The sequence below is a fragment of the Salvelinus namaycush genome, chromosome 8 (genome assembly GCF_016432855.1).
Source record: "Salvelinus namaycush isolate Seneca chromosome 8, SaNama_1.0, whole genome shotgun sequence".
NCBI lineage: Eukaryota > Metazoa > Chordata > Actinopteri > Salmoniformes > Salmonidae > Salvelinus > Salvelinus namaycush.
This window is the reverse complement of record NC_052314.1, coordinates 19,556,219-19,576,894: the sequence shown is the minus strand read 5'-3', so window position 1 is coordinate 19,576,894 and position 20,676 is coordinate 19,556,219. Positions and strand designations below refer to the sequence as shown.

The window sequence follows — 20,676 nt, the reverse complement described above, 5'->3', positions numbered from 1 at the left end:
CTCCTTGTGGCGGGCCGCGTGTCTGCAGGCTGACTTCGGTTGTCAGTTGAATGTGTGTTTCCTCTGACACATTGGTGCGGCTGGCTTCCGGGTTAAGCGGGCGGGTGTTAAGAAGCGCGGTTTGGCGGGTCATGTTTCGGAGGACGCATGACTCGACCTTCCCCTCCCAGTGTGGAGTGGGGGTAAAATACACAAAAAAAAAATGTGTTCCGTAATGTTTAGGCTGTTACAAATGTACTAATATAAGTGGATGCACGTTGCAACTTTGAGAAAAACAACTCAGTTGTGCCTGTTGTTCACACACGCATCTGCCCTCATTGGCTAGAATGGTCCCACCTGATCTCACCTGCCTTCAATCATTGAGGATATGTATTTCCATTGTTAGAGCGGTCACTCGTCTATGTTGTTAATATAATAGATCATCTTTGGCACATCACATCCATCTTAAGTGGAAATCTGAGGAGAGCGAGAGACTGGTTGAGTGAAGCTGAACTGGACATGACTGGGCAGGGAGGAAGGTCAGGGCGAGGCACTGTGTGACATCAGTAGAGGAAAGCTCAGCCTCTCTACTAGGGAGGAGAATGTGGGAACAATATGTAAATAAAAAACAGATGGCACAAAACCACAGGACCCTCTAAAACGCTTACAGTGGAAAACGGAGGCTTATGGCGGCTTTACCTGCTTAGATTCAGACTCATCCCTGCAGATAACTGTGCAAATAACCAAACCAACCCAGGAAATAATATCTACAGCACCGGTAGGTAACTTCCCGGGTTAAAGGGTTCATTAACTTCCTTTTCATTGCCTCTCCAAAATTATAGTGACCCTCTCGATGCCCAATCACCACACCCAGCCTTTTAAAAGAAAACACTGGAATAAAGTGCTTTTGCACCAACGCTCAGAACCTGAAGCATTTAAGGATGTCCCTACAGCTGCTCTTTTCAGGAAATTAGCAGGCCAAAAGCAGATTGTGTAACGTAAGGTTACCGCTTATTCTCCATAAATCTAATATCCAAATGAAATCACGCTCTTGTGCTTGTAAAGACTAATGCATAGGCTACCTAATGGATAATGCACTTAAATTAAACAAATGTATTCTTCCTCAAAACGTCCTCTGGACTGGACACAGGTGTCTGTTAAAAATGGGTTGGGGGTGGGGTAGGAGGGTGCTTCAGTCCCTTTCAGACAATTTTTGTGAACAGATTTCCATATCTTCATTCCGTTCCCGTACCATACTGGGGTATACAGTATTACTGGTAGTGCACACAAGGGTCGCCATTTCTTTCGAAACATTTATTTTTATTTTTATGATGCTAAGAAATTGCTAGCAAATTCCGATAGCAGACCCCTAGATAAATACTAAAAACCCAAGCGAACATAAAACAAAATCAGAGATAAATGTATAACTTTATGAGCTGGGTTGTCTATCTCAAAAGGCTACTCACACTTGATCCAGGAGGGGATTGATTGTCTCTGCTGTAACCAAGAAGATTGATTTTGCAAGCTATCAAACCAAATGCATAACTGGAGCCCTGAGCTAAAGAAAATGTATTTGACACTTAGATAATTAACTTATAGTTAAGATATTTAGCTCAGCAGTGAATTTTAAAGTGTAACTTAATCACCTCTCATGCTGCTCAACAGTGGACGTCACATCACAAAACTTATCCCATGTGCTCTGAGAAGATAAAAACAGCTCATCTACAAATAGGCTAACTAGTAACAATTAATCTTTTTGTCAATATCCTTTTCATGAATTGTGATTTTTTTAAACATTATAGTATAGCAGGTATTTTGTTTTGTGTGTGTTTTACAAATGTTGGAGTGTGACGAGGCAGGGCTGGTGTCCAGGGCAGCTGACCTGCAGGGCTAAAGGGCACTTCAGTGTCAGACCTGCTGCTGCAGCCTCTCTCCTCCTCAGCTGCCACCGCCACACCGCTCTCCAACAAAAGGATCAGCCAATTAGTTTCACAGCCAAGCCTGAAGTAGTCTAGTAGTTGTAGTAAGGGCGATATCATTTCCCTGTCAAGCTTGCCCTATTAGCATGTTAATTCCAAGAAAGATGCTTTAGGCTCGTCAACATCTTGTTATGTCATAGATCTCATGATCAATGGCGGATTTTAATTTGAACCATTGTGTTCCTGAGCTCGTCTGAACACTGTGCTACCAACGGAGCTCTGGGTGGATTACGGTTGCAGCTGATCATCAAGCTCCATCACAGCTGACAGACAGAGAGAGAGAGAGAGATCAGACGAGGCCTGTACTGCCCTGCCAAACGACACGCCTTCCTGGGCACAAAGGACAATATTGCCACAGCTCCCAGGAGATTGCCCCTTGACCCCTCTACGGGAAGAACCTCAGCGTAATAGAGCATATTACTGAAACAGTCATCATGTAAGACAAATACACAACTGTGTATTCTCATCTTGGCTGTCAATCAGGCACTGCTGCAGTTTATTTCTGGATCAAAAAGGGGCTTAGGTTGTGGGCGTGGCAATGGGAGTGGTCGGCTTGTTGGCGCAGCTGTATTTGGGACAACATTTTAGAGGCCTCCCCCATCTTGGCGGTGAAGAGAAGTCTTAGCATTTCTCTATGGAGCGGAGAGAAATTTGAGAGTTTAAAGAAAATTTCCAGCGATTCTACTTATTCTGCCATGAAGCAGAGAGAAAATGTTGCCGTTTTAAAGCTAATTTACTGCAATGCCATGCATTTTGACATGGCTAATGTTGTTATTCTGCTCGAACATAGTCAATACTGCTAAATTCATTGTTTTTCAATTCACCCTGACTGTCTAGCTTTTATTTTGGTGACTGTTTGTCCTCAAAGATTATATTTAAAAATATATAATCATAAATTAATTTGACTTATATAGCGCTTCTCTAGACACCCAAAGCGCTTTACATAGTTAAATGGAAGCTCACCACCCCCAGTTAGTGTTCTGACAAACACTAACTAGGGGTCTAGTTAGTGTGTGTCAGAAAAGGTCCCTGTGCTGGCACTGTAAGTAGTGCAGAGTTCAGAGAAATGGGCATCCCTGATTATATAACCTACAGTTAAATATTAAACCATACAAATGGGAATATGAGATTTATCTCATTCAGAGAGCAGAGTGAACAGTCAAACAGTGCAGAAGCCCAGCTATCGTCACTTTGGACAAACCTGCATAAGGAAATGAGTGACGCTAAAATAGTAAACAGGGTGCAAGGGGCGGGTCCATCAGCCTTTATGGCCAGAGGTGTGGAAGAGGCAAAAGAGCAACAGCTGGCCTGTGACCAGCCCTTCTCCTGTTTCAGATCAGGTTTCAGGCCCCAGATGGAGCCAGCAGCTGCCCCCACGTGATAGCAGCACTTCAAACATGTCTGCGACAGCTGATGAGACACAGAACACTGTTACCAGTTACTCAGGCAGCTCCGCTCTGACATGAGATAGAGGAGTGGACCTCCATAGCTAATGGGACAACTACTACTACTGCTGCACCCAGTTCCCCTGCTACTACACAGCTCTCTCCCCACATCACAGCACTGGGTTTTATAGTTCATAATAAATACTTTCTAGTAGGGATGCACAATATATTGGTGAACATATCGGAATCTGACAATATTAGCTTAAAATGCCAACATCGGTATCGGCCCGATGTCTAGTTTAACGCCGATGTGCAAAACCGATGTCAAAGCTGACATGCATACCTATATAACGTAGGTACAGGACATAATGACGCCACGTAAAATGTTCCGCTACACATGCAACACAGCATTCCTAACCTAGCCCGCAATGTCTGCTGTGTGGCTCGAGTAGTCAACATGTCGAGTCGTCATTTGAAAGAGTAAGAACATTTCAGCGAGACAACTCAGATGAAATACATTAACGCCAAGATAATGGAATTCATTGCCCTTGACAATCAACTGTTCTCTGTCATGGGTGATGTCGGCTTTCACCAACTGGTTCGAGCACCGGTACACGTTGCCCTACCGAAGTTACACAGTAATAGCGTCACTGCTATTAGCTTCATGACATACTATGGAATGCCGTTTGGGTCTTTGCGTGTCATAAAAGATACGTCCAACAACACTATTTGACCCGTCAAATAACAGTTCTATTATAGAATGTTGTGTGTTCTGAATTTGCATGTGCAAGCCAAGCGCCACCACTACTATCAGTAGCACTGTCAAAGCTGTACAAAAAAAGCAAACACCGGCCACGAATGATGTGTTTACAATACCGTGTTGGTAATAAAGCATTATTTGTTCAACCGCAACTTTTTGGGTAGCTAGCTAGCTAGCTAGCTTTAGCTTGGTACCTAGCTAGCACCAATACAACCAGCCTGAAAACAAAGACCAGTAAAAACTGCAGTTATTTTCATTATTCTTAGCAATGTTTTAGGAATCCTATGACTAGCACTGTAGGTGCGCGAGACAACTTTATCAGCATCATAGCATACGTATCGATGAATCGTTATGACACATCAAATACGAGTGATAGTGTAATCAATGTGTAATAACTACGTAAAAAATGTATGAACGTGTTAAACTATGTGACGTGCAGTCATATTCAAGTCCTGATTGGTCAACAAGCTTATTTGACACGTCAAATAGTGTTATTTGACACGCAAAGACCCAAACTGCGTTCCATAAGAAATCCTGGTTGAGAATGAAACGACTGAACAACGAAACAGCAATTAAGTGAAAGAAATAGGTTTCGCTTATGTTTTACTGGTCATGGGGACATACGTAAATGCCAACAAAATAACTTTTTGGTCGGTGTGTGTGTAACCTTTATTTAACTAGGCAAGTCAATTAAGAACAAATTCTTATTTACAATGACGGCATACCCCGGACGACGCTGGGACAATTGTGCGCCGCCCTTGGGACTCCCAATCACAGCCAGATGTGATACAGCCTGGGTTCGAACCAGGGACTGTAGTGACACCTCTTGCACTGAGATGCTGCATCCATGTGTGTGTGTTAACTATTTAACTGTACTAGAATGCTTAAAAGGCTGCATATCGGTATCAGGGTTTTTTTTGGAAAGGAAAATATCGGATAAGGTTATTGGCCAAAAATGTCATATCGGTGCGTCACTACTTTCTAGAACAACAGCTTGATGTACAAGATGGGCATTGGTTAATTAAGCCAGTAGCCTGTACACGAACAGCAGACTTTTTACATCATAGAATTGGCATGCTGATCAAGCGATTGTACTTTAACACACTTCAACCACCACCACAAGCTGCAAAGGGAATGATACAGTAAAATGTGGAATAGGATACTGCAACTCTGGTTTCCATGATATGGTTGACCACAATTCTGTCTCTTCACATGCCACAGCATGTCCTCTGTGTCACACTACTATCTGTTTTCACATAGCTACATATCCTATCCACTAAGTAGTAATGAGCACTACAAGGTCATTCCAATATCTGTCATTCAGCAGTGGGGACTTGTATAGAGTATCCATGGAAGTGTATTTCACTTACAGATGTAGGATCTTACATTTTAGCCAGTTTGCTACAGCAGGAATATAATCCTGCAACAGGAAATGTGAATATGTGGATAATAAATTGAAATTTTTGTAGGGTTTGACACATTTTCTTAAGGTAAAATCAAGTAAAATGTAATTACAAAACTTCAGAAGCCTTTTTAAACCTCAAATGTCCTGCATTGAAGGAAAGTTCTCCTGCAACAGGGTGATCAAATTAAGATCCCAGAACTGTAACACTCTCCAACAGCAGTGAGTTATTGCTAGGGGATGTGCATCTTTCCCTTTGAAGACAATTCAATACATGGGCTACGATAGGATACAGGAACAATACGCTTTAGTTTGAAGCGATTCAGTGTGATTTGGTTGGATTAGACGAAAGAGTCTGTGCGATTCGGTTCGATGCACTAACATTTGTTGCATTAAAATTCATTTTCCATTCTAAATTCAAAAAATCTGCTAGTGATGGAGCTCATGAGCTGGGCTCTCGGAGCGGACTTCTGTTTGCGAGACGTGTGTGTGTAAATGATGTATACGTCTATAGTGTAGTACAGTGAGCTCCAAAAGTATTGGAACAGTGACATTGTTGATGTTTTGGCTCTGTACCCCAGCACTTTGAAGTTGAAATGATAGAGGGTATTTCATTCCATTTCGGGTGAACTATTCCGAAATTACAAGACTTTTTGTACATAGTCCCCCACATTTCTGGGGACCAAAAGTATTAGGACAAATTCACTTATGTATTTTTGGTCCCATATTCATAGCACGCAATGACAACATCAAGCTTGTGACTCTACACATTTGTTGGATACACTATTTACCATTCATTTCAAATTGGGCACAAAATAATCTGAAACAACCAAAAACAAACAGCAAATGCATCCAACAAATGTGTAGAGTAACAAGCTTGATGTAATCATTGCATGCTACAGTAGGAAAAGGGGACCAAATACTACACTTTTTACTACTTTAAAACAAGTGAATTTGTCCCAATACTTTTGGTCCCCTAAAATGGGGAGACTATGTACAAATGCTGTAATTTCTAAAAACTGTTCACCTGAAATGGATTAAAATACCCTCAAATTAAAGCCGACCATCTGCACTTTAACCTCATAGTCATTGTATCATTTCAAATCCAAAGTGCTGGGGGTACAGAGCCAAAACAAAAAATGTCACTACCCCTATACTTTTGGAGCTCTCTGTATGTAGGCACCTGAGCTGAGCCATAAAGGAAAATAATCTGTTTGTCATTTTTGCAGATGAAAAGTGTTAGAGCTAATAATATCAATATTTATTTTTAAAATTAGCTCTGACCGAGTGCATTGATTACTGCATTGTTGGGAGGGCTTGCAAAAAAATGAATTTCACTGTACTTGTACACGTGACAAAACTTGAACTTGAATATATAGCAAAACTTTGGATTTCATCCAATCTCATAATTTAATGGTATAGACTGTCTGGAAGTTGACTGACTTGGGAGTGAGCTTCTCTTCTTCTCCCGCTGTCCTCGTTATGAAATTATCTACTTTATCCTGTAAAGTTAAGCAAAACTAACAAAACTGTCACTGATGGTGAACCTGAACAATCCAAATAAAATTGAATGTAAGCCATGATCAGCATGTCTAGCCAGATGAGAGTTGTGCCTCCGGTGGTAGTTTAGGCTACTTTTATTCCGGTAAAACAATTTAACAGTGCATTTGATCAAAATCACCTTACAAATTATATTGGTGGTCACTCAACTAATAAAGCCTTATATTGAGTATTTGAATGCTGAAGGTGACAGGCAGATGTGCAAGATCAGGAATAGGCCTACCTCTCGTTGGTCAGTGTGCAGTTTGACTAGGCTAAATGACTTGTAGATCAATGACTGTCAACACAATTGCATGCTTAGTTCGACACTGAAGGAGAGGAATCAGTTAATATTAGGTATTTTCAGAAGGTAGAAAGAAAGTCATTTGAGCAACAAATATTAGTGAACCGGCGATTCGTAAAGTTTAAATCTATTTCCTGACCGATGCATGCTACATTTGGATTGAGTTGGGGTCCCATGGACCGATGAACTCATGTCTTAAACATTTGAACCGGGGACCAATTCGTATCAGTGAATGATTACATCCCTAGTTATTGCTAGTGAAAGCAGAAGCTGTCCATCAGTCAACAGCAGGTCCAGCCCACTAGTAGTAGAACACAATGCCAGTGGTGTAAAGTACTTGAGTAAAAATACTTTTAAGTACTACTTAAGTCGTTTTTGGGAGGTATCTGTACTTTACTATTTATATCTTTGACAACTTTTGCTGTTACTCTACTACATTCCTAAAGAAAATATATTTTTTACTCCATACATTTTCCCTGACACCCGAAAGTACTCATTGCATTTTGACAGGAAAATGGTCCAAGTCACACACTTAGTGGGGCAAAAAAGTATTTAGTCAGCCACCAATTGTGCAAGTTCTCCCACTTAAAAAGATGAGAGGCCTGTAATTTTCATCATAGGTACACTTCAACTATGACAGACAAAATGAGGGAAAAAATCCAGAAAAATCACATTGTAGGATTTTTTATGAATTTATTTGCAAATTATGGTGGAAAATAAGTATTTGGTCACCTACAAACAAGCAAGATTTCTGGCTCTCACAGACCTGTAACTTCTTCTTTAAGAGGCTCCTCTGTCCTCCACTCGTTACCTGTATTAATGGCACCTGTTTGAACTTGTTATCAGTATAAAAAACACCTGTCCACAACCTCAAACAGTCACACTCCAAACTCCACTATGGCCAAGACCAAAGAGCTGTCAAAGGACACCAGAAACAAAATTGTAGACCTGCACCAGGCTGGGAAGACTGAATCTGCAATAGGTAAGCAGCTTGGTTTGAAGAAATCAACTGTGGGAGCAATTATTAGGAAATGGAAGACATACAAGACCACTGATAATCTCCCTCGATCTGGGGCTCCACGCAAGATCTCACCCCGTGGGGTCAAAATGATCACAAGAACGGTGAGCAAAAATCCCAGAACCACACGGGGGGACCTAGTGAATGACCTGCAGAGAGCTGGGACCAAAGTAACAAAGCCTACCATCAGCAAGGGCATTGAAGATGAAACGTGGCTGGGTCTTTCAGCATGACAATGATCCCAAACACACCGCCCGGGCAACGAAGGAGTGGCTTCGTAAGAAGCATTTCAAGGTCCTGGAGTGGCCTAGCCAGTCTCCAGATCTCAACCCCATAGAAAATCTTTGGAGGGAGTTGAAAGTCCGTGTTGCCCAGCAACAGGCCCAAAACATCACTGCTCTAGAGGAGATCTGCATGGAGGAATGGGCCAAAATACCAGCAACAGTGTGTGAAAACCTTGTCAAACGTTTTCTGTAAGTCTTCACCTCTGTCATTGCCAACAAAGGGTATATAACAAAGTATTGAGATAAATAAGTATTTGTTCAATAACAAAAGTTTTCCACCATAATTTGCAAATAAATATATAAAAAATCCTACAATGTGATTTTCTGGATTTTTTTTCTCATTTTGTCTGTCATAGTTGAAGTGTACCTATGATGAAAATTACAGGCCTCTCTCATCTTTTTAAGTGGGAGAACTTGCACAATTGGTGGCTGACTAAATACTTTTTTGCCCCACTGTATCAAGAGAACATCCCTGGTAATCCCTACTGCCTCTGATCTGGCGGACTCACCAAACACAAACGCTTCGTTTGTAAATTATGTCAGAGTGTTGGAGTGTGCCCCTGGCTATCTGTAAAAAAAAAAAAACTTCAATAATTGTGCCGTCTGGTTTGCTAAATAAGGAATTTGAAATAGTTTATACTTTTACTTTTGATACTTAAGTACATTTTAGCAATTCCATTTACTTTTGAACAAAATACTTTGTCTTTTACTCAAGTAGTATTTTACTGGGTGACTTTCACTTGAGTCATTTTCTATTAAGGTATATTTACTTTTACTCAAGTACGACAATTGAGTACTTTTCCCCCACTGCACAATGCTGTGTAGTAGAACACAATGCTGTGTAGTAGAACACAATGCTGTGTAGTAGAACACAATGCTGTGTAGTAGAACACAATGCTGTGTAGTAGAACACAATGCTGTGTAAGCCTCATGTGGTACGTTTAACAACCACCATCCACCGTACCTCCAGCTGTCAATAAATTACTGTACATGACGGAGAGAAATGAAAGACCAACTACCCCTCCTTATAGAAGGGTAGAGGCCGATTTCAATTTACTGTCCTCGCCCTAAGCATGAGTGTGTGTGCGTGACGGGGAGCAGGGGTCCCTCATCTCTACATCCATGGCAGGGTTATTGAGGGGGCACCAGTGCATTGATGACCTTGACTGCCAGGTCCCTAGTCCACAGGAGAGCAGAGGAAAAATGGTATGGCTATATTTTAAGTAAATGGCTTGAATGGGAATTATGAGCTGCCATTATCGTAAAGCCCCCCCCCCCCAGTGTGTAAGCCTGCAGTGTAATTACAGGAGCGGGCTCCTGCTTCCATCACTGAGGGGTTTGTTAGTGTGAGAGAGCGCACAGCTGAACCAAAGACTAGACCACTGTGCGTGGACAAGGCTGGCTAACAAAGACGACCTTTCAGCGCTCAACAATTTTTCGCTCTGCTTTTTTTCCTTCTGTCCATGAACGTGCAGTGCAGTTCCAGATACTCTGACAGAGAGCTGTGACTAATACGTTTTTTTCTGTTCTCACAAGTCTGGGAAGGGTGACACTGGCCTTCACCTTTGTCCCAGGTGCAGGCGTCGCCCAATAGCACGCACCCTGCTCGTGCAACTTGGTACGAGGCAGAGAAAATACACAAGACACTTGTCAGTCCATAATGAACAGAGGCGAATTAATCCTGACAACACAGGAACCATATTAGACTGGGCTGCAATGTTCACTGGGTATCCAGGGCCTGCCTGAGTGAGTGCCCAGGGAGGTGAAGGCACAAACCTGTGGGCAGCTGCACTAGACTGGAGGTCAGCCAGCAGAGTTAAAGCAGCACTCGCCACTCATGCCCAAACTGAGGTCAGGGCCTCAGAGGAGAAGACACAAGTCAAACCAGCAGCACATAAAAGTCTACATTTCACAGGAGAAAACATATTCCTGGCAGTGTTAACCCAATCAGTCCCGAGACCCCAGCAAAAATCAGCTTTTCATTGATCTGCATGTCCAGCCCTTATATTTAGCCTCACAATTAAGTGTTTTACCATTTTCTTTTCAGGACAACCAGGGCTACTAGCAGAAACAATATTAAATAAAACAGTTGCATTCATGAGTCTTATTGACAAATAATAAAAGGTCCGCCAAAGCAAAAACCTGATAAAAATTCATTTAGATGAATTCTGTAAGTACATAAATTGCTTGCTTAGTGGGAAATTAATATCCAACTAGTCAGTGACAACTGTGTGGAGTTTGACAGCAACTATGTGAGCTTATTACAGTATTATAGACACTGTCCTGGGATTCTCTATGCTCTTCTATGTAGAACCCCTTACCTTCTAACCACTGGTGTAGCTTGTGAGCGTCATAAAGCAAAACATAATACACATGCTTGTGGGAGTCTCAGCATTTCAAAGATACACTATGTGGACACCTGCTTTTCGAGTAGGTACCCCTTTGCTGCTACAACAGCCTCCACTCTTCCACGAAGGCTTTCCACTAGATGTTGGAACATTGCTGCGGGGATTTGCATCCACTCAGCCACAAGAGCATTAATGAGGTCGGGCACTGATGTTGGGCGATTAGGCCTGGCTCGCAGTTGGCGTTCCAATTCATCCCAAAGGTGTTTGATGGTGTTGAGGTCAGGGCTCTGTGCAGGCCAGTCAAGTTCTTCCACACTGATCTCAACAAACCATTTCTGTATGGACCTCACTTTGTACAAAGGGGTATTGTCATGCTGAAACAGGAAAGGGCCTTCCCCAAAAATGTTTCCACAAAGTTGGAAGCACGTCATTGTATGCTGTAGCGTTAGATTCCCTTCACTGGACCATGAAAAACAGCCTCAGACCATTATTCCTCATCCAAACTTTAGTTGGCACTAAGAATTGAGGCAGGTAGCGTTCTCCTGGCATCCGCCAAACCCAGATTTGTTCTTCGGACTACCAGATGGTGAAGCGTGATTCATCACGCTACTGCTCCAGAGTCCAATGGCAGTGAGCTTTACACCACTCCAGCTGACACTTGGCATTGCGCATGGTGATCTTAGGCTTGTGCGCGGCTGCTCGGCCATGGAAACCCATTTCATGAAGCTCCTGATGAACAGTTCTTATGCTGACGTTGCTTCCAGAGGCTGTTTGGAACTTGGTAGTGAGTGTTGCAACCAATGAAACGATTATTACACGCCTCAGCACTCGGCGGTCCCATTCTGTAAGCTTGTGTGGCCGAGCCATTGTTGCTCCTAGACCTTTCCACTTCACAATAACAGCACTTACAGTTGACCGGGGAAGCTCTAGCAGAGCAGAAATTTGACAAACTGACTTGTTGGAAAGGTGGCATCCTATGATGGTACCACGTTGAAAGTCACTGAATCCACTAATTTGAAGGGGTGTCCACATACTTTAGTGTAGCTTTGATTGTTTGCAGCTCCTGGCCCCGGGCCCCTTCGGGATCCGCCCTTGTCTCACAAACATAGCTCTAGCTCAGTCCCTGTTAATCACATTGGTACCAACCGACAAGGTAGAAATAGATGAATCCAAAATGGTACATCCCAGAAGTTAGTAGCTCACGTAATGTTTTAAAGGGTTTAAAAGTCCTAAATCACACCAGTGCGGCGTTGGGGCATGGAATTTTGGATGACTAAGTGGTCAGCCAAATGACCGTGGTCTGCTTAATAACCAACCGTTCGAATAGTAAAAATAATTATTTCAAACATTTTCTGCTTTACTCTGCTCCTGAACGCATGTGCTGCCATAGAAATAGAATGAAAAGAACGGGCGTCCCCATTCAAGTCAATGATGGTATAATGGGTGGACTGGCGGCCATTGCAAGTGGACTCAAAGTAACAAAGCTATGTTGAAATGACAAAGTTTAAAACAAGGGATTCTAATATCCCATAACTCTTCACAACAATGGGACTATGCTGGTCCCAGATTTGTGACGTTTTCTTAACCTGTATATTTTTCGACCTAGGAGCAAAGCAGGGAGTAAAAGCAGGAAGTGTACTTATCAATATCTGCTTTGAAATGTTGATTCAACTGACATTACAAAAAAAATACATTCTAACGTCATTTGAATGAACATTCTACATTACCATGGAAATTATTGCATCACAATACCAGGCAGCCATTGCGAGTGTACCCACGAGTTTACCAGTCAAATTACCAGGGTTGTCTCACTTCAGATGGCGTCACTCCTATGCAACACTCATCCCTCAACCGATCTGTCTTGTAGAACATGGAACATCTCTAAAAATGTAGATTTTGCTCATCCGCCTAAAACTAGTTCCAAATTCAGAAAATCACTCCTCTCTCGGTAGCTATGACGCATTGGCTACTAAAGCAAACCATGCTTAGCAGCCTAGTGCAAGCTTGTTGGAATGGCCATATGCTAGCTAGCTACCAGTTTGTTGATTAAGTTGTACGGCGCCAAAGTTAGGAGACTGTACTCAGAAATCGGCATGTATCTGACTGACTGCTGGCACTGTGCCTCACTACTTTGTAACATTTGGCCAACCTGATGGCGCAAAGAGCAGTGCTGTAATGCTAGAAATCTGCACACTAATAAAGGCAGAAAAGATAATGAAAACAAGGGCTGGGAATTTCCAGGGACCTCGACACGATATTAACACAATACTTTGGCGGCGATACGATCATGTGATTTTATTGCGATTCTTTATTCCAAACATATTGCTCACCATATGTCTGCTGCAGAGGGACAGGAGATAACTTGTTTTCTCATGGCTTTGATCAGTCATGGAAATAAAAGTGCTGAAAGCAAATTGGCTCCCTATTTAAAAAGGAGATGGAGAAAAAGCTATGATGGAAAAATACTGGAGTTTTGGGTGCAGGTACAGCCAACTAGCGCAAAAACATTGCGATAGTCAAAACGATGCATAATGAAATAATATCCGATATGTAACTATCGACCCCCCCCATCACTAATGAAAACTCATTTGTGCATTAGCTAGTTAGAGGGAGTATTCAGCATTGAATGTGTGAACTGTCGATGTTAGCATCCCTGCCTTGCGTTTCATATGGATTAATTGGCTCAGCCAGCAGGCAGACACTAACTAGCTACTTTTCGTGCACATTTCAAAATTCATAAATACTGATTCTCATTCTACCACCACAAAACAACTTAGCTATATGTAGAATTAGGTAGTGAAGAATTGCTCATGAAAATAAGACATCAATATTACAGTTTTATTGTTTATGGTAAGATTTAACTCGCATGTTTTGAGGATGAAAGGAGGTTCAGTGGACGATGTTACCTTGGTAACATTTTCAAATGTTAGAACAGCATATTGTAGCCAAACGCATTTTTAGCTATCCCATGAGTACTATCAGACAGATCAGTAAAGACAGCCGCGTGCCATCTGATGTGAGAAAATGGGTTTAAAGGTCCCAAGCCCATTCTATTCATTGTTTGCTACAAGACCTTGCTTGTTTTAGCAAGGGGCAATAAAGTTATCCTGTTGTTTAGAGTCCATGTTAATTGCAGAAATGGATTCAACTGCACAAATGCCCGGCCGTCCCGTCTTCTGTTAGCTATTCGTTCCACAGAAGAAAAAATAAATGTACGGTTATTAAATGTTCATGCCGGTCTTCATCCAGAACTGTCACTAACACCGTTACATGGTAATTGTGTCAGTCCTAGTTAATTAAGATGCCCAGTAAGGCCTTTAAGTGTTGCCTGGCTGAACAGGTCCAGGTTGCTTGCTAGCTGATGAGATCAAATCGACAGGGCACCATGCCATTGCCCTAACTATGAGAGTTGAGGGAGTAGTCAGCTGGTAACTACTACAATTGAAACAAATTCTTTGGTTCATTTAAAATATACTCCAGGAGCAACAGGGCCAAAAGATCCAGTGATGTTACAGAAATAATCCAAGAGCTGGATATGACTGTACATTATACAGAATACCCCCCCCCCAAAATGATGGGATGCCTCACAGACAGAGAAACAGCATAACAGAGGACTTCAGGAGTAGAGATTACATTTCAGCGCTAACCTCTGCTTTCAATGAGGTTAGCAAACCCGTCAATGTGCCTAGTCAGAGATCATGACCTCCCCGGGAGATCCAATGTAAAGATAATCATATATTGTCCAGTGTGGCTGTGTAGGTAGTGACGTCAAGCCCACACTCGAGTGCAGATTTCAGACACTATCTAGGACAACCTTCTCTCGTAGGGTGCAGAGTTACACCAAGGCCTTTTTCCAGGAGAATTCTAATTGGCAACTTCAAATGACCCCAATAAAACACAGATACCAGTGTTTATGGTGACATTCAAGCGTACACTGATCCTCTGTGTAGGACTGACACATGACTGGAGGATGAAAACAGAAACTTAAGTATGTTGCAGAGGAAGCTCAGTTTCTGTCTGGGCCTCCCTTCACCAATCTGAAAATAAACAAGCCTTGCCGTTTCATGTGGTTTCCCAGACCAACCCTCTGCGTGCTTCAGAACTAAAATCTTGACTTGCAACCTCTTGAGTTTCTATTTCACTTTTGAGCTAAAAAGGCAAGAGCTCTGCTGTGTGTTTGTGCGTATGTGTACACAGCACCTTGAGATGGATGGTACTGTAGTTGACTTGTTCTCATAGTGATATTGTGCAACAACTCTGGAAGCTCCCTGAAGGAGATCTAGTGGCTCAGTTTGTATTATATTAAAGAGAAGGAAGAAGAATCAACTTCCCAGGTCATGACGTGTACAGTATATCATGACCTGGGCAGTTGATTCTTCTTCCTTCTCTTTAATATAATACAAACTGAGCATGGTTGACTCATTAACTGTGCATGGGTCCAAGCTACAGATATGTAAATATTTGCCTGTTGGGGGAAGAAACATTGTCAGCACTCAAATGTTTCCTGTCTCTTAAAAGGTCGCCAAGTCATCAGGGATGGGGTGTTCTGCTGCTATTAGGAAACTGGATTTAGTTACCTTGGCCAAACTACAGTAATACTAAAACATTTGTCACAAAGCAGAAAACCAATGGCAAACTGCACTAGTTGTTGTAGTGAAGAGAAATGTTAGATGGGAGAGGGTGGCAAAATATAGACCTACAGTATAATTTACAAAGAATAGTGGTGAGGATGATTAATGTAGGAGTGCATCCCAAACAGAAACATATCACAGCCATGCTGTTTAGTCAAGCATGTTGGCCTTACCAATTTGATGGCCACATATTCGTTGGTGTAGAGGTTCTTCCCCAGCCGCAGCTCTCCAAAATTGCCACAGCCGATTTTTTTTCCGACGCGGAAGTTTGGGCCAACCATAAGAACCCCAGAGTTGGTCCCTGTACCCCGGACAGTCCTGCTGCCAGCTGCCTTAGACATATTTTTCCCTTCCTCCGTCTCTCCCTTACCCACCTTCTTGTCAAAATCCATAAGCTTGTGATACCCTGGCCTCTCCACGATTACTCCCCGGCCATGCAAATCACAGAGGCGCCAAAACAACAAGGACTCTTAGGGGGGAGGGAGGCGATACAAAGACAGAGGAAAGGTGTTTTATAGAAATGTGCAGTGTATTAAAAGCCACTTCCACTGGGTTAAACTGCAGCCAAAACACACAGTATTTATATCTGGCAATGTTGTACTGCATACGCTCTTCTCTTCTTTCTTCTCCTCGTTTATGGAGGTCGACTCCTTTCTTCTCCAACTCCAATATCAGAGTAGCATGTCCCTGCCTGAAGGGGACAGGTTGTGCTAGCATGCACCCACGCACACACAAACACACACTCATACACAACAAGCACTCTGAATCCCAGCTACTGGATCCACAACGCAGCTTGGCAACTTCCCCCAAAGCCCCTCATTGCTTCCTTCTGGTCAGTCTTTGGTAATACAGCAGACATTCTTCATGTTCCAGTGCCACGGCAGAAGAGGCAATGGTGGAGGCAGTGTCAACAATGATGAGGTACTGCAGTAGTCCTGTTCGGTTTAGTTGGATATCTGAAAGACATGCAAACACACACTAAATTAGCCATTAGGTGTAACTGAATCCATTACAGAACATCTTGGCAAATACTTTTGAAAACACATTTGCAGTGATCAGTTATCAATTACATGTATTTTTTTATGATAAGCCTGAAAGACTGGAGAAATCTGCATGACATCTCCAAACAAGTCTGAGATAAGATCTTATAAAGGTTAGTAGGCTACTCATCTTTCATACATTTCCAGCCTGAAGTAGAAATGGGATCCATTTTCAGAGTAGCACATGCAGTGAATTCAATAAAACAATCAATACGGGTGGAAACATCACATACTAGATGGAGTTTTAAGATGAGAACACCACATCTTTCCATGTTGTACCATCTTTGAATGCCCGAAAAACCTGCATCTAAACACACTATAGGGCCATGGCTTTGGACAAAATGTGGTCCTTGCCTATTAGCTGTAAAGGCTCAACCGTGACCGATTCATAGGGCTTTTTGAATGGACAAATTCAACTGTAGTGTGCTACAAACCTAAGCTTTGTACAAGTTCATCATCATATCAGTATTCAGTGGTAGCATTTGAATAGTTCATAGCATACATTAAGGTTTCTGTATAACCCTGAGGCCCAGCTTTCCTCCCTCTCCTCCCCTTGGGACCTGTGATGTTGTGGATACTCGTGGAGAGCAGGTAATGCCAGCAAGATTGTCAGGCAGCTATGCTTTCCTCAGGCAACCCACTTAAACTGATCAATGACTGACAAAATGCCTCTCCTAATCCATGTAGCTTGGGAAACTGATTCACATCATAGAGTAAAGGAGATGCATTGAAATAGAGGGGGGAAAGGGGGATAGCTAGTCAGTTGTACAACTGAATGCCTTCAACTGAAACCACATGGCTTACCTATAATATCCATGTTAATCATTCAAATTATGAAAAAGTATTAGATGTAAAGAAAAAGAAAGTAAAACAACTTTCCCAATGCCCAGAAAGCTTCTTACAGTAGTTGTAGAATAAACTAGGCTAACTTACACGAGTAGAATAGGCTAAATGTCTGAATGTGTGTGTTTCTTTGCCTGTGCAAAGAGTGAAACAATAAGCAAGTGTTCAATCATTGTCTACTTACAGTAACAACACTGGTCAATCAATGAAATGGAAGCCCCTTTAGTTGTATCCACCACCACAAATTATGAAATAGAGAGTACTGAATAGAATACATTCTTCTTCCATCTCAGTCATGTAATCACAGATCATTTAAAAAAAAAAAAAAAAAAGAGGGAGTTTTGTTTGGAGTGGGGTAGCAAGTGTGGCTAGTTTTAATTGGGAAACCAAATTTCAATCTGAAAGTAAAAATAACTTTATTTGAGTCAGTGGTGATGAGTCTCTATCCAATCTACTTGGAGAAATTGAAAAGCCACAGAAACAGAACATTATACTACAACGACTAGTCACTAAATACCACTCTGTTATGACCAAACAGTTACCAAATATTATATTGTGACATTAGTTTTCACCTGACAAGTTACCAACAACGTGTGGTGTTATGAGTAGCAACTGTCTTTGTTTACAATATAGTTATCCTTCAAGCAATATAGCTAAAGATACTAGCTAGCTATAAATAAAATAGTATCGCTGCAAATGACAACATAGTGATTGAACCATTGCATTGAACCCTTTTGGTAGGCATTTGACAAGGAAAATAGACAATGAATGCTGGGCATGTTTGCTAGACGAATTTTTACGCAATGTTGCTTGTTAACTAGCTAGCTACTGGCCTAACCTGCTATTCTCAATTTATATCCAGAGAGTTGAGTCGTTAGCTAGATAACAGTGACATAGACCAACTAGACGATAGCGTCTGTAATGAGTTAGTTAGCTAACAAGTAAACATAAAGTGACAAACGAAAGCTAGCTTCTGTGACGAAGGCAACTGGCACTGGCTAAAGAAGGCCTCACATCAAGCTACTGCTGTAGCGCGCTAATTTAGCTCATTCTCGTCCTCTTCGTGCTAGCGGTTCTATGGGTGGCACCTGCTGTCAAGTTGTGTGGGAAAGGCATCCAGCTAGTTACCTATAAAACCGCTACCTGTACGAAGAGGACAATACTTATGACCAATCTGTGGTTTTAATCTTCTTCAACTTGTCAACTCCGTAAACACTTCGTGACAGTGAAAACCTGAGTCGCTTCAACCGTGGAAAATGTATCAAATCGTTTCAGACTTGCAAACTAGCTATAGTTGCAAACTAGCTACTAGTATCGCAGCTGAGCTGCTGCTAGCACTGCAGGTAATTTGGGAAGTGGCCAACAGTCTCTCAGATAGTGACTTATCAACAGTTTGTCGTCTTTCTACGCTAGTTTACCACTTTGTAAACTATGAAAAGTGTTAGCTACTGTAGTTAGTATACTCATCGGGTAATAATTGAAAATACCATCGTTTAACGTTACTGATTGCTCCCAAAACACACCGATCAGTCCCGTACAGCTAAGCAAGCAAGCTAATGGCGCCGAGTAGAACAAGCTAAAACTGGGCAGAACATCTAATATTAATTACATAACCTTCATTTCATATCAATCAAGACACACCCTTCTAATATAGTTAGATAGCTAGCAGACATAGCTAGATAACATTATACGAGGCTTATAGCCGTACGTAAAAGAAAGTGCATTTCACCACAAAAGAACTGCGTTTGTATTCAGTTCCCAAATATATCAGCGGGCAACTCCTTAATCTTCACAACCGAAATCCATTTGCAGCTAGCTAGCTAGCGTTAGCTAGTTAATATACGGGTAAATGCCTTCTGGAAAAAAACACCCCTATTTAAACGTGTATAGTATCAACAAAGAACATATTTACCTGCCTTTATGTTCAAAGTGGATGCATCAACATGTTCACGTATTTATGAGATGTAATATCTTCGCCCCTCGCTAGCTAGGGCTTGATGTTGTTGTCTCGATTTAAGCCTCCCCAGCCGATAACTAAGTAAGCGTTCGATAATTCAGCGTCACCTTCTTCCTCTCCCATCAGCGCTGGTTAACTAGCGCACCTCGATTGGAGAATATGACTAAATCCGTACAGATCAAGCTACCATGAAATATTCGTGCGTAGATGCTGGGTCAGTTTCCAGCCGTACAATTTACGGAGATGCAAATGTTGATATTTTGTGAAATACTGGTCTGTAATTTGGTAACGTATACCAGCATTTATTTGTCTAACTTTGGTGTCTTGAGGGTGCTTTCTATATAACCCACTACCACTAGACATAAAAGTAGGTGAGAGTGGGGCAAATTGAGTAGCCCTTGTTTCTAGGAAACCATTAGCTCTTGAAAACCACAGTTTAGTGCCTCCAGTTGACGACCGACACCTCCTCCCCAGTCATCTAAAAACAGATTTATGGGCAATCTGATGTCTGGATTGGTTTACAGCATTTACAGAGATGCGGCCTCCTTAGAAGTCAGAACATTCAAACTTCTTGTGCTTCAGGGAGCTATCGTATGCTTCCAATAAATTGGTCTGCACCGCACCACTCATAGTGATTCAGGGCTAATTTCTATAGCCATCCAGCTAATTACAAGCGACTGGCTAAACGAAAAGACCTTACTTCTTCTGAGATGTTGGAGTCCGTTTCCCGGTGCTTGATATAGGAGCTCAGCCAACATAGCATGAAATAAAAAGGCAGCACAGTTTTCCCACCTGCATCTCCATCCCGAATCTCCCCATTGCCCCCCCACAGCAAAATGTGTCTATATTTAAGCTATTGTTTATATTTGTATTTCACACTATGTTCAGGTAAATATCTGAGTATAATGCTTTGTATGGATGTCAACACCAATTCATGTTCATGTCATAGTGATCAATCAACTGCATTACAGTTAAAAACGACTGACTGCCACCATCGATTTCTGTATGCTAACTATGCTACCAGTTTATACGAGTGGGAGTTCAAATTTAGCAGTCACTTTTTCTGAACCTGAAAGTGACAACTTTGAAATGTTATGCAGCAAAAACAGCCAAATACAGTTGAAGTCGGAAGTTTACATACACTTAGGTTGGAGTCATTAAAACTCGTTGTTCAACCACTCCACACATTTCTTGTTAACAAACTATA

At 41.9% G+C, this 20,676-nt stretch overlaps 1 protein-coding gene across 4 annotated transcripts in view; it reads right to left on the bottom strand.

Moving 5' to 3' along the window:
* Positions 1 to 19,584, bottom strand: part of LOC120052491 (casein kinase I-like) — a 40,422-nt gene extending 20,838 nt beyond the window's left edge. For all 4 annotated transcript variants that reach the window (XR_005477375.1, XM_038999431.1, XM_038999429.1 and 1 more), the window contains exons 1-2: positions 19,425 to 19,584; positions 15,803 to 16,585 (exon numbers count right to left, since the gene is read on the bottom strand). Coding sequence is in view for 3 of the 4 variants with exons in the window: in XM_038999431.1 (XP_038855359.1) it covers positions 15,803 to 16,021 (219 nt within the window). In the remaining variant the exon portion in view is untranslated. The remainder of the gene's footprint in view (positions 1 to 15,802; positions 16,586 to 19,424) is intronic.
* Positions 19,585 to 20,676: the final 1,092 nt, after the last annotated feature.